At 44.5% G+C, this 13,047-nt stretch overlaps 1 protein-coding gene across 1 annotated transcript; it reads left to right on the top strand.

The window, feature by feature from the left end:
- The first annotated feature begins 1,761 nt into the window (after positions 1-1,761).
- NOLC1 (nucleolar and coiled-body phosphoprotein 1) lies at positions 1,762-12,509 on the top strand. Its single transcript, XM_053949447.1, has 14 exons — positions 1,762-1,899; positions 2,006-2,061; positions 2,139-2,260; positions 3,348-3,463; positions 4,229-4,370; positions 4,868-4,971; positions 5,620-5,770; positions 6,299-6,439; positions 6,835-6,924; positions 7,965-8,111; positions 8,335-8,895; positions 9,581-9,693; positions 10,074-10,154; positions 10,401-12,509. The coding sequence occupies exons 1-14, from the start codon at positions 1,780-1,782 to the stop codon at positions 10,557-10,559; spliced, it is 2,103 nt and encodes a 700-aa protein (XP_053805422.1). The 5' UTR covers positions 1,762-1,779; the 3' UTR covers positions 10,560-12,509.
- Positions 12,510-13,047: the final 538 nt, after the last annotated feature.

Raw genomic sequence — 13,047 nt, 5'->3', positions numbered from 1 at the left:
GCTGACTTCTACTTCCCCATGAGTGCAAACATGGAGCCTTCCAGAAACACTAGCAACAGGCATGCTTTGCTGAGAACAGAGCCCATCCAATTGTGTGTGTTCATTAGGCACCAAGGTACAGAACAGCCACACAGCACAGAACAGCAATATTTGGAAATAGTTAAGTGCAGAGGGCTAAGTAAGGGAAATATAAAAAGCAAAACACTGCCTGCCTACCTACCACTGTTTTTTTGACCCCGGCAGCCCTAAATCTAGACTTTAAGCACAGGACTCTCTTCTTCCTTGGCCCTCAGCAAGCTTTATAGTACAATCTATTGAAGAAAATCAAGAAAAGTGACATCCTTCACAAAGGCAGGAATAGAGAGCTACATCCAGCAGAACAAATCCGCAGTATTACAGGAAAAAATTTTCCTGGAAAAGTAACTAAAGCCACTTCAATATACAACAGGTGAATGAAATCTTATCCTCATCAGGGTTGTGAGTACACTAACACACTAAGCTTGTCCTGCTCAGCCTTTTAATATGTAATATATGTCATAAAATAATTCGTGCTAAATGAAATTAAAAACCAGCATTTTGTGTACTAAAACCAGTGTCGGGCAGCAAGCAAGCTAAGTGATAGAAATTCAAAACGCCAGGAAACACTGTCTCCAGAAATGTATATCCCAAGGGATTTCTCTCGTCTGACTAGACCCCAGCAGGAGGCATTCTGATAGGCATCATCAGAAGCTTATCCGGAATTTTTCACCTGACAGGATTTCAGCAATCTTCCACCGGTTCCAGGAAAACACAATAATATGCTAAAGAAGACTCTATTCCAAAGCCCGAGAGACTGTATAAAAATGGACCCCTTAGAACTGACCCTCGGAGACCCTCGGGGACTTCGGTGTGATAGAGACCAAGTCTTAAGTCTCCCCAACACTGATCGCCTGGCTCAGAGTCAAATCGCTTGTGGTTATTATTTTTTCTTTTTTTTTTCCAAATTTATACTTTGATCATTTAATAAATTTCTTTAATTATTAAATCGGAGCATTAATTTATAACAGCCTCATCTGGGGCTTCTACATCTACCCTTTTCCATAGGTCCAGAAGCTCCATTTAAGGTCAGGTCCGGGTCTTCAGCACTTACTTGAGCTATACCTGTTTCATACCCTATCTCCCACCTTGAAGCCTTTCAAGCCCATATTCCAGATAGCCTTGTCTCAAATTCCTTTTCTGTCTCTCACAGGTTGCCGCTTTAAGATCACGGTGTTACTTTTACCAACTCCCTTTGTTCCCGTACGGATTTAGTAGGAGCATTCAGCACGCTCCTGTGTGGGCTCCGCTGCCTCAGAGGCTGAGCGTGCCTGTGAGCGCCGCCGGCGGCACCGAGCTCTCTGCCGGCCGCGCTGCTGAGCGCTCTGCCAGCACTGAGGCTGCCCACAGCTCCCCGCCCGCTCTCCTCCCTAGAGCAACCCAACTCCTGCCCTGCGCCGTTCCCCCAGCATTCGCCTTTCAGTGATTTAAAACGGATTACAAGTAGGAATAAACTGGCGAGGCTTAAGCGGACTTAAGTCTTCCCGCTTCCAGAGCCGAGCGGGCACTCCCGGGATCCCATCCCCTCACCCCGGGGTGCCGCCACCGCGCCCCGAAGCGGCGCCGCCCGGGCAATGTGGCAGCGGTAGGGGCGGGGCCGGGGCCGCGGCGGCGCGCGCACGCACGCACGCAGGCGCGTACGCACGCACGGACGCACGCACGCAAGCGTTGGTGCATGCGCGCGCGGCACGTGTCGGTGTGGGCATGATGGCGGAGCGGCGCGCGGTGCCCAGCGACCTGTTCCCCCTCGTGCTCGCGTTCCTGCGCGAGAGCGGCTGCCAGGGCGCCGCGCGCGCCTTCGCCAGGGAGGCGGCGGCGGTGGCGGTGAGCGGGACGGGACGGGACGGGACGGGATGGGACGGGCGGGGGATCACCGACCGACCGACTGACTGACTGACTGACTGACTGACTCTGGCCTCTCTCGCTTTAGAAGGAGCAGGACCCCAACGCGGCCTCCCTCCTGGACATCTTCACCTACTGGCTGCGGTAAGTCCCCTCGGCTGCGGGTGCCCCTCCGCCCGGCCCGCGCCCCGCAGAGCCTCGCTCAGCCCTTCTGCCCGCAGGTCTCCAGCGGCCAAGAAGAGAAAGCTGGTCCCGAACGGCGGCCAGGCGAAGAGGAAGCCGTCCGCCAGCAGCAGTGACAGCTCCAGCGAAGAGGATGAGAAGCCCCCGGCCAAGAAGCCTGGTAGGTTTGTGCGCGGCCCTAGTGCGCACCGGGATTTGCCATTGGCTTCTCACGTGCATTTAGAGCTCAACTTCAGTAGCTCTTTTAAGGTCTTTCAGCAGCTATCAGGGATTAGGTTTGTAGTGACTGATCTCGGTTTTGGCAGGTCTTTTGCCCATGACGTGGAAGATAGGTTCATTTTAGTTAAGGCTGATCTCTGTATCTTGTTAAAATGTAGGCACAGCAGTTTGTGTCCCATGAAAGGTTTTAGCCATTCCAGAGAAGTGGCAGGCATCCCTACTCACCTGCTGCTTGTGTGAGGTTGCTACCCTTTTTTCTTTAGAGCTCATGTACTAGTGCAACCAAAAAACACATCCCTGTGCTGCACTTTGCTATGTGGTGAGCTAGATTTTTCTGTTTCATCTGAAACTGTTCTTGTATCTTTCGTTGATCGCTGTGCACAAGATTATGTGTGTCTAGCAGTAGGTTTGCAGGAGGGAAAGAATAAATGAGGAGAGGGAGAGACACAGAAAGAGAAAATGTCTTCAACTTGAGCCATCCTAAAGCTGAATTTGAATTTAGATCTGATTTTTATTTGATAAGGAAATGTTGTAAATATAACATATGACAAAACTCTTTTTTTTGCTCCACATTATTGAAAAGCAATCAGTAAGCAGGAAGTAGATTTGGCCAAAACACATTTGGGTGTCCAGAACCTTAACACAACATTGCAGTGGTTCTCTTTGCAAGCACCAGTTGGTACTTGCTCAGCAGGTTTCTTTAAGCTGGAAGGTATGCAGACCCAGCTAATATTATGTCAGATGGAGGGGTGCTCTTTCTTTTTGGGATGTCCTCTTTGGTGATAGAAGTCTGCACTTAAATTTGTGTGTGACAAAGATAAAGTCTGGAATGGTTTGATCTTTTTGCTTACCCATTTTAGAGCAGTCTGCCATACACTGCTCAGGAAACAAAGTCAGTGTTACGAACTTCAGTCATTGTTTAGTGACCTTAATATATCCTTTTGCCCTAACACCCACTAGTGCAAGATAAAGGTTCTTGAAAACTGTGAATTAACTTGTCATCAATGTATGCTGTCCCTTTTTTGCAGCTAAAGCATCAGCTGTGCCCAAAGCAAAAGCAGTTCCTGCAGCCAAGAAGGCAGAGAGCAGCAGTGAGGACTCCAGTGATGATTCAGACTCAGAGGAGGAGAAGAAGCCAGCAAAGGTTGGCTTTTCTTTCCAGCATCTTTAATGATGAATACTAGCAGATTTAACCAACAGAATTGCCTGGGATATTGGGCTCACTTGTCCTGAACTATGAAGTGCCCATGCTGGTGCAGATACAATGCAAAAAGACATTTCTGTAGTGCAATTTGGACTGGTCCCAGGAATAGTTAATTTTTTGTCCTGCACCCACTTTGTTTTATATCCAAGTCTGGCCCTTGCTTTTATCCTAAGACTGCCAGGGCTTACTTCCTTTGCAAAGAAAGATTTGGTACTATAAGTTTGATCTTTATATATATATGTGTGTGTGTGTGTGTGTGTGTGTTTATGTAAAAAGAGAGTCTTCTCTTTGCTTTTTCTTGCTGCAGTCATGGTCTTGAAGTGGAGGCAAGGAAGAATGATGTCAGGGGAGGAAGAGTGATAACATTGTACACTAGAGGAGACCAGCTAGAGTTGCCCAGTCAGTATTTTCAGTCTTCAAGCTAGTGGGATCTGTAGAGAAGAGAACAGTGCCAGCCTCAGAGCTGCCCCATTTTGAGGAGGCAAAGCTGAAGATTGATGTGCATTTCTGGGAGATTTTCTAGAGCAAAACTGTTTTCCCACGATTTTCGGACCCTGACCATTAAGTAGAGTGGTGTTTTCAAATCTAAATGGTAACTTCTGTGAAAGACAGCTGTTTCTACACTCTGTGAATGTGTCCATCTTATTAGCCTTGTTTTCTTTTCATGACTTTGAGGCTTAATCAGTTTTTCCTGCTGTTGTTTAGAAAGGTGTAAAACCTGTGGTGAAGCCAGCTGGAGCCAAAATCCAGCCTCAGAAGAAAGCAGAGAGTTCCAGTTCTGACTCAAGCAGCTCGGATGAAGAAGCACCAAAGAAGCAACCACCAAAAGCAGCAACACCTAAATTAGGTACTTGTTATTGTGTATCATAAGTGCAAAATCAGAAAAGCAGGGGAGGAGTGCTGGGGGCTGTACCTACATGCAAAGACATATGTATTAACATAGCAGTCTGAAAATCTGCTTTCACTGCCATTTGCACTCCAGTCTAGTCTCTTCTGACACAGAGGTGTAGAACTTAATGCAAATAAAACATCTGGTCTTGAGCATCACATTGTTTGAATAACTGTTTATGTTTTGCTTTTACCATTGTCTTCCCCTCAAAAAGCAGGGAAGATCTTTACTAAACCTTTAGTTTTGGAACTTTCCATGAGCTACAAGACAGTTTCCAGAAAACTTTCTCTAAGGTTGCAGTAGGATAAGCAAACAGTTTTGCAGTACTACTGCAAAAAGCAGTACTACTTAATCAGCTGTGTAGGCTTCTGTGGTTCTTTTCTCTCTAAGATACTCACTGCTTGATGTAATTATCCCTCATGTTTTGCAATGTCCTTTTTTACTTCTCTCAAAAGGAAGTAAAGCTGCCCAGGCAGTCACCAAAGTTGTCAATGGAAAAGCAGCAAGCAGTAGCAGCAGCAGTGAAGATTCTGATGAGGAAAAAGCTGCACCAAAAAAGGTAAATTAGACTATGAAAAACTTAATGAACAGTGTAGAAGTCTAGTAACACTGGGTGTTATCTTGCAGGCACAGACTACACAGATGCTGTGCTGGACATAACTCTTACACCTGCTTCTCCTTCATATGGTGGGATTATGTGTTCTAGCATCTCTCCATGTACTGCTTTCTTCCCTAATATCTCCTTACTACTTTCTCTGCTCCTTCCTTTACAGGAAAACACCTTATTGTGTCATAACTATATTGTGTCTCCATTATATAAAGTCGCTTTGGCCTGACTTTCATGTTTAGCTGTTACTTTGAGTTTTCCACTAGCGAGCGTTTAAAAATGTTTCCTGCAACACAAAAATAATCATAGTTGTTTTTAATCATGTGGCAGTTGCTAAATTTCAGTCAGTTCTCTGCCCTTTTGTCCAGAGGAGCTCCTCATTAGGGGTTCATGGAGTAGAAAACAATAGCAGAGGAACTGGAAAGATAATGATACTCATGTGGTTCTTAAAATTTGCATTTGAGAATCTTGTTTAATCTTTTTCCCTTTGTCTTGAGAATGTGCTCTTAAGTGAGGTGTGGAATTAAACAAGATCCACATCCAGTTGTCCCCACAAGATTTCTGCAATTTCCTTTTTTAATATATATTTCTTTTGATAAGGCTGTTCCCAAGAAATCACCTCTGCCAAAATCTGCAGCCACTCAAGCATGTCCAGGGAAAACCAAACGTGCCAAGAAAAGTTCCAGTAGTGAGGACTCATCTGACAGCTCAGATGATGAAAAGCCACCTGCAAAACAAAAGCCAAAATCTGGTATGTAAAAAATACTAAATAGGGGTATTTTTTGTGAAGTATCCAGGGCCATTCAGTTGCAGTCCAGTTGATGGGCTCAGTGGGCCTCTGTTCAGTGTGGTATAATGTTTTTAGGCTTCCAGTAGAGAGCTGGTCTGAGTAGTGAGTCAATCATCTAAGGTCAGTCTGACTCTCTAACCAGAGGATTTGAGAAGGCAATAAATGAAAACAATGAAAAATTGACATATCTGGTTTTTTTTTTTCTGTAAGTTTGCTGACAAGCTCCTGTTCTTTTGAAAGTGCAGAGAAAACTTTTGCAGAGATGGTTGGGTCAGCTGAACCCCAAGAGGAGAATTAAACTCAGTAGAAACAAGGAGGTAGCAGGGGGGTGGGTATAATCTTTCAAATTATAAGCTAGTTTTGGATTGTAGCTACAGAAGGGGAATAAATGGAAGTGAATAGCAGAAGTGCTTTATTCTAACTACAACAAACACCTTGTGCTGCTCCCATTATCATGCAGACATCTGAATGCTGTGTTTCTCTTCATAGGTCCATACAGTGCTGTACCACCTCCTCAAGGAACACAGACAAAGAAGGGCCTTGCTAAGGCTCCTGCAAAAAAGGCTGAGAGCAGTGACTCTTCAGACAGTAGTGATGAGGCAGAGCAGGTGCCCTCAAAGGCAAAAGCAGGTACATTGTGAGGAGGAGAGGCTGCAGGGGAAGTACTACATTGTGCCAACAAAGTATTTACAAGGTCTTGGCTTCCTTGAAAGAGCCATTTGTCTTTGCTCTATGTTGCTATTTGCTCTTCTGGAAGCTTCTGACTAATTTGAAGGCATCCCAAACAACACTGTGTACAACTGGTGGATCTGAACTGTGGTCAGGTTGCATTTGTACATGCTGATTCGAAAAGTCATTGGGATCTAGTTTAGTGGGAATAAGCCAAGTTCTTGCATGGCTTCCAGTAGGCTGGCTGAGTGGCTGGTATACTGAGAATGGAGCTTTTTCACATCTGCTAAGGTTTGGATCTAGGGACAAAGGTTTGGTGTGGATGTGGCCTATTAATTTTAAACTTGCTTTTGCAGGCAAAGCAGTAGTAGCTAAAACAATCCCTGCCCCCCAGAAGAAAGCTGTGACTAGCAAGAAGGCTGAATCCAGTTCTGACAGTGACTCAGGTAATTCAAGAAATCAAGTTCTGATTCTTTTGTGTTAATGTTTTCTACTGGCCAAGTTGCTCCATAGTGGTGTATCCAAGAACTTCAGTGTTTGAGCTTAAAAGCTTCAGTGTCTCCATGACTAGCAAGATATGAAATTGAAAACCAGCAGCCTGCTATTCAAGGTGGAGTGTGACCATGAGACAAGACCATTGGCAAGTGTAGAAAAGTCTCCATACTGCTGGATAGAAAGGGCAGGGAATTGTGAATCAGGTTTCTCACAGACTTTTAATGGTTAAACTGTTCTTGAGTGTCTGTGTCTTGAGATTTTTGGGGTTTGTTATTCCATTGTGTTTGGAGAGTTTCTGAAATAAAAATGTAATCACCATATGAAGTTCAAAATAGACTTAGAAGATGCCTCCCTTCTTCTAATGTGACCCTAGAAATGGGAGCAGTGTACTTTGTGTCTTGTGTTGCTAAAGTGTTCAGAAATACTGGAACAGATCAGGTTTAGTATTCCAGATCCATGTAACACCAACAAAAGTGTTTTTGTACTCAAGAGTCTCCATTTTCAAACTGCTGCTATCTCATCTGATAGGGCAGCAATTAGCTAAAATGAGATACTGTGGTGCTGCTGCCTCACTTTGTATGCTTTGTCAACTTTATTTCTTAATTTTTAATTTTTTTTTTGATCCTTACCACATAGATTATTTTTTCAATGTTTCTTCTCCCCAGGTTTGATGATAGTGGTACTTTCTCTAAAGTTCCTTATTTAGTACCTCTTCTTCTATATTATTCTCCAAATATTTACTTCCTTGTGCATGCATTAGTGAACAACTTCAACTGTTTCCACTTTCTCCCAACAAAGATGTGTGGAAAAATGAATGCTGTGCCTTGACTGTTCAAGTGTACATCAGATGCTTGCCAGTTACCTAGTGGCTCAGCCTTGAGCCACAAGCCATTTTGCTTTTCACTTACCCATAAATTACATACATGTTACCACTAAAGTAACTTGCACATGAAGCCTATTAACTTGAAGAATGTTTTTTTGGTTTTTTTAGATTCTAGCTCTGAAGATGATAAAAAGAAGGTAGGGAATAAGCTCCCTGCTAAACAACCTGTGATAAAGAATACTTCCAAACCAGCAAAAGTAGTTGTCAAGCCTGGACAAGCAAAGAAAGACTCCAGTTCTTCCTCAGACAGCTCAGGTATTGGGGTGGGAGAGAAGGAGAATTTCTACATGCATGTTGTTCTTGTTCTGGCCTTTCTGTTTCTGGCCAGGGTCTGAGGGTGCAGTTGGACAGGAATACCCATTGCAATGTTGTTTCAAGCAGATGATGAAGCATTCTGTGTATCAGCTGAATCTGAATGTTAGCCTTGTGTTAAAGGAATGGGACTTAGCCTTGATTGCTTTTTTTCTTTCCCTTCTAGAGTCTGATAGTTCTGACAAGAAGGCAGCTCCTATGAAGCCCACAACTAAAGCAGCAACCCCTGCAGCAAAGAAGCCGCCAGCTGCCACAAAGAAAGCACAAAGTAGCTCTGATTCAGATAGCAGCTCCAGCAGTTCTGAGGATGAGAAGAAGAAAGGCCCTCCAGCTAAACCAGCTGGCAAAGTGGCTAAGCCACTGTCCAAACCTTCTACTCCAGCTCCCAAAGCAGACACATCTGACTCTGATAGCTCAAGCAGCGAAGAAGAAGAAAAACCAGCAGGGAAACTGGCCACCAAATCTACAGGGGCAGCAAAAGCAGCTGTGGGGAAGAAGGCAGCTGCTTCTAGTAGTAGCAGCAGTTCATCAGACAGTTCCAGTGAAGAGGATGGAAAGCCCAAAAAGGCAGTGAAGGGGGTGCAGAATGGTTCTAAAGCCACTGCCTCCACAGAGAAAGCAAAAGCATCTGCAGTAGCTGCAAACAACATGAAGTCTAAGCCAGCTGGTGGCAGCAGTAATAGCAGTGAAAGCAGCTCAGAAGAAGAGACTGGAAAAGTCAATGGAGGTATTACCAGCAGTGTGGGAAGTGGGTCTGTCAAGCAATGTTACTGACTAAGCATGAATGGAAGACTTTCTGAAACAATACTCATTCTAATCTCTGTGTGTTATTAGATTGTGCCATTTGGTGCAGTGGTAATAGGGAAGGGCTAGTTTTGAATTTGGTGGGATCTTTTTTGTCTGCATTGCATAGCTGCTGGCAGTGAAATTTGTGGTAATTTCTGTGTAGTTGTTGCCAGTTGCCATCTGTGCATGAACAAGATTTAATGACAGCAAAGCAGACTGCTGGAGGACCTTGTCTGTGTGCAGTGGGACACCACAGTTGATGCCCCAGTGCACAATCTCAGTCTTTAATTCTCCAGGAGGAAAACAACTAGTGATGCACTAGTGATGTGTCTAAGTGCATATGGTATGAATCTGGCAAATTTTGGCTAACAGAACTCTCTCAAGTATGCAAAATCATTCATATAGAGCTACCCTATTGCATAAAATTTTATCCATTAGGATAGGATGGGGAGGTCCTTGCTGACTCAGAATTTGTTAGTGTCTAGTACAGCAGTCTGTTTTCTGGGTGAAGTAATGCAGGCACCAGTTCTCACACCTGTGTCAACATTGGGTTTGCTTTCTGGGGAACAGAAGCCATTATTTTTCCCAACACTGCCTTTAAACTTCTGCTGCTATGCATCTGACAGGCAAAGTCGGGAAGAAACAGAAGAGGGAAGATGTTCAGGAGCCAGAAACACCACACAGTAAAAAAGCAAAGATCAAAGCCAAAACACCACACACAGTTCCCAAGGTGAAACGGGTGAGTGAGGGTGGACTGTGGCAACTGACTGAAGAGGCATCTCTGCATTCTGAAAAAGTAGGCTGGTTTGGGATTTTTCTGGATGGCTGGGCCCACAGGATTATTTGTATTTTTGCTGTCTCCTTAAGCACTCTAACCTTGTCTGGAGAACCCTAGGGAGTGCACATAAGAACATACTATTATTCTTGCAAAAGCTGATTGGATATACTTGCACAGGAGCACTCCTGATCTGAAGCAGAGAAAGAATGATGAATCTGAGAAACACTTAAAGATTGAGGTGATGTGAACAGGGTTCTGTATTTGCAGGGCAAGGAAGGCTGTTGTTACTAAAGAAACATTGTGTGTAGGTGATTACTGTATCTCATCTTCTTTTCCAACAGCCCTCCTCTCCATTCCGCCGCGTAAGGGAAGAAGAGATTGAGGTGGATGCCCGTGTGGCTGATAACTCATTTGAAGCAAAGGTAGGGCTAGGTGGTGCCAGAGAGGTAACAGTTGGTCTCGGAAAGTACGTGACTGCAGAGCAGCCTCGGTGTGCTTCTGGGGAGCGGTTTTGGTGAGACCTTCTTCCACCAGGAGGCGCATGGGAGAGTGGTATCGCTCCTGTGCGAACGTGCTGGGGTTTGATGGGTACGGTGAAGTGCAAAGCATTGCCCTCGCTCTCTTGGGTACTGACTTGAATTTCTTTTTCCCCTCTCCATCCCTCACAGAAAGGAGCAGCTGGTGACTGGGGTGAGAAAGCTAACAACATCCTGAAATACACTAAAGGCAAATCTTTCCGTCATGAGAAAACAAAGAAAAAGCGAGGCAGCTACCGTGGGGGCACTATATCAACCCAAGTCAATTCCGTCAAGTTCGAAAGTGACTGAGAATATTGGAGTTCAGAAACCATCTGCTCACCAGATCCCCTTGGATGGGCATATGGACATTATGGGTGTCAAGCCTGCCTGGAATGCTACCTCCCCATGCCCCTTGTGGGGCAGGCAGCTCCAGTATAGGGAGGGATGTGGGAGAATGGTCAAATGTTTCCCCGTTTTATTTCTAATTTTTAGTCTCCTAATTTGAAACCATCCTTAAGCTGGTGTTATTGGCACCACTAGGGTGACCGCCAAGACTTATATTTTCTACAGTCTTATTTTAAAAGGCTGGAAGTGATTCTTACTTTTGGTTTCCTGCCCATCTAGTAGAAGAAAGAGAAATTGTTGTCCTGTATTTTAACCTCCCATTTATTTTTCAGCCAGTTTAACTCTCATACCTTTGAAAAGGCAAGTATTGTCACTTGTCTCTGACTAGTTGCTGTAAGAACAACTGATTTGAGCACTCTGGCTGTAATCCCCAACCCCACCTGACATTTCAAGTTTACCCTAGTAGTGTGACATGGGTTCCTTTTCTGTTCTGTTTTGTGGTTTCACCTTGCAATAAATACCTACTTTTCCTCTTCCTTGCACTCCTTTGGAGGCCACTAACCAGAGTACTTGGAGAAGCAGTCTCTAAATCCGGTGTAGTAGTAGAGTAACAGTATTTATTGATTGGAGTTGCAAGGTGGGGGCTATTGTCAGAAAGACCGAGGTCTATAGTACTGCTGTGGCACTCTTAATGACACTTCCATTAGTGTAGCTGGGGAGTGAAATTGGGCAGAAACTTGACTGCATGGGGGTTGCGAAGCTTCACTTGATGGGAAGGGAAAAGGAGACTGAGGAGATTAAGGCCTCAGCAAAAGGCAGAGGTGGATAAGCACTGTTACTGTTTCAGAGGCTCTGGCTGCAGTGTGGCATTACTCTTTGTTCTGCCTGAACATAAAATGTGCCAGCTTACATTTACTGCCAGCAGTGTGAGCTGCAGCTTGTTAGGAGTCAAGGTGAATGTATCATTAATGCCTTAAATTTCTGAGTTGAATCACTTGGTCTTTGAGTTGTTTTCCATCTGTTAAATCCTTCTTGAGAAGTAAAATGCCTAGGCACTAGGCACTAGGGCAAACCCTGGTGCTGTAAGGTTTGAAGTACCAGCTACAAGCGTATGTTCAGTATGGGGAGCCACAAAAAAGTTGGGAAACTTGCAGCCTAAACTCAGATTTCATGAGCAATTGACAGTATAATGGTGTGCTGAGGGGTGGGTTTGCATTCACTCAGTTGTGTGACTGCTTCCATACTTAGGTGCAGCTTGCATCTGGTAGAAAATACTCACTCAAATACTTTGCCCTCTGTTAGGTGGGTTAAATTAACTAGTTTGAGGAGCAGTGGGTTGAGCCCACAGCCAGTATGAGTTGAATAGGGGTAGTGCATGTTGGAAATTGGAGTAGTGGGCTGTGAGATATGGGTACCGCACATGATGAAACTGCCAGCCACTGAGAGGTAGTGCAGGGCCCGATTTCCATGTTTCTAATCCCTCCCCAAAGGGTGCCAGTGAGAAGAGCCTTGTTACAGGAAGCTGTGTTTGTGTGTGAAGCAGTGTCACCTAATTGAGGGTTGGGATGAGACTTGCTGAGCCACCCCCATGTACATGAATGGCAACTTTTTCCAGTGAGCATTTTTCAGGACCTCCCCCCCAGCTTGCACAATCACTGGGGCCTGGATTGAAGTGCAGAAGGGCCCAGGAGACCACAGTTATTATAAGAAAGTAAAGGTTAGAGGCCAAAGGAAGGTGAGAGGAGTATTTTCTGCGTGGGGATTTGAACATCATCTTGTCATTTGCTCTCTTTTTTCTGTTTATCAGGAACTTACATTTGAAACTGTTTAAAATACTTCTACACTTTGAGGTTTTTAAAAAAGTATAAAATGTGAGAATTTAATGTGTCAGAAAATAAAGATGCTGCCTTTGTAGTCTGAGTGGATCTGGTAGTTAAAGATATGGGATAGTGGGTGGGAAAAGGGAGGGTACCAGTGCTTGGGGGTAACAGCACTGTCTCTACATCTGTCTACAACTACTTCTTGTCATCTTACTTAAATGATTGTGGACATGTAACAGACCTTCAGAAGTAAAAGGTGGCCTTTGCAGCTGGCTACTGAGTGACTGAGAAATTTGGGTAAGATGCTAGAAGCTTATATCAAAAACCGAAGCTGCACAAGTCCCTTTTCATCAGAATACCTTGTCAGGTCTTCTCAAATATTGCTGCCAAATTAGCTGTATTGTAGTTGGCCCTATAAGCACTAGCATATAGTAGGGAGAAAGAATAGGCATAAGTGAAAAACCCTGTATAGATCTAGTTAAAATAACTGATTTGTGTCCCCTTAGATTTCTTCCTCTATGTGTGCAAGGAAAAGAAACCCTGCCTTTAGGTAGGGCCATGTGGAGATCTTGAGTGCTGTAATGCTCAATTTTACCCTTTGCACTACAGTTCTCTGGAAAGGGTGGGATAAT

The sequence above is a fragment of the Vidua chalybeata genome, chromosome 8, assembly GCF_026979565.1.
Source record: "Vidua chalybeata isolate OUT-0048 chromosome 8, bVidCha1 merged haplotype, whole genome shotgun sequence".
Taxonomy (NCBI): domain Eukaryota; kingdom Metazoa; phylum Chordata; class Aves; order Passeriformes; family Viduidae; genus Vidua; species Vidua chalybeata.
Note: the sequence above shows the minus strand (reverse complement) of the source record. Positions and strands in the feature narration are given on the sequence as shown.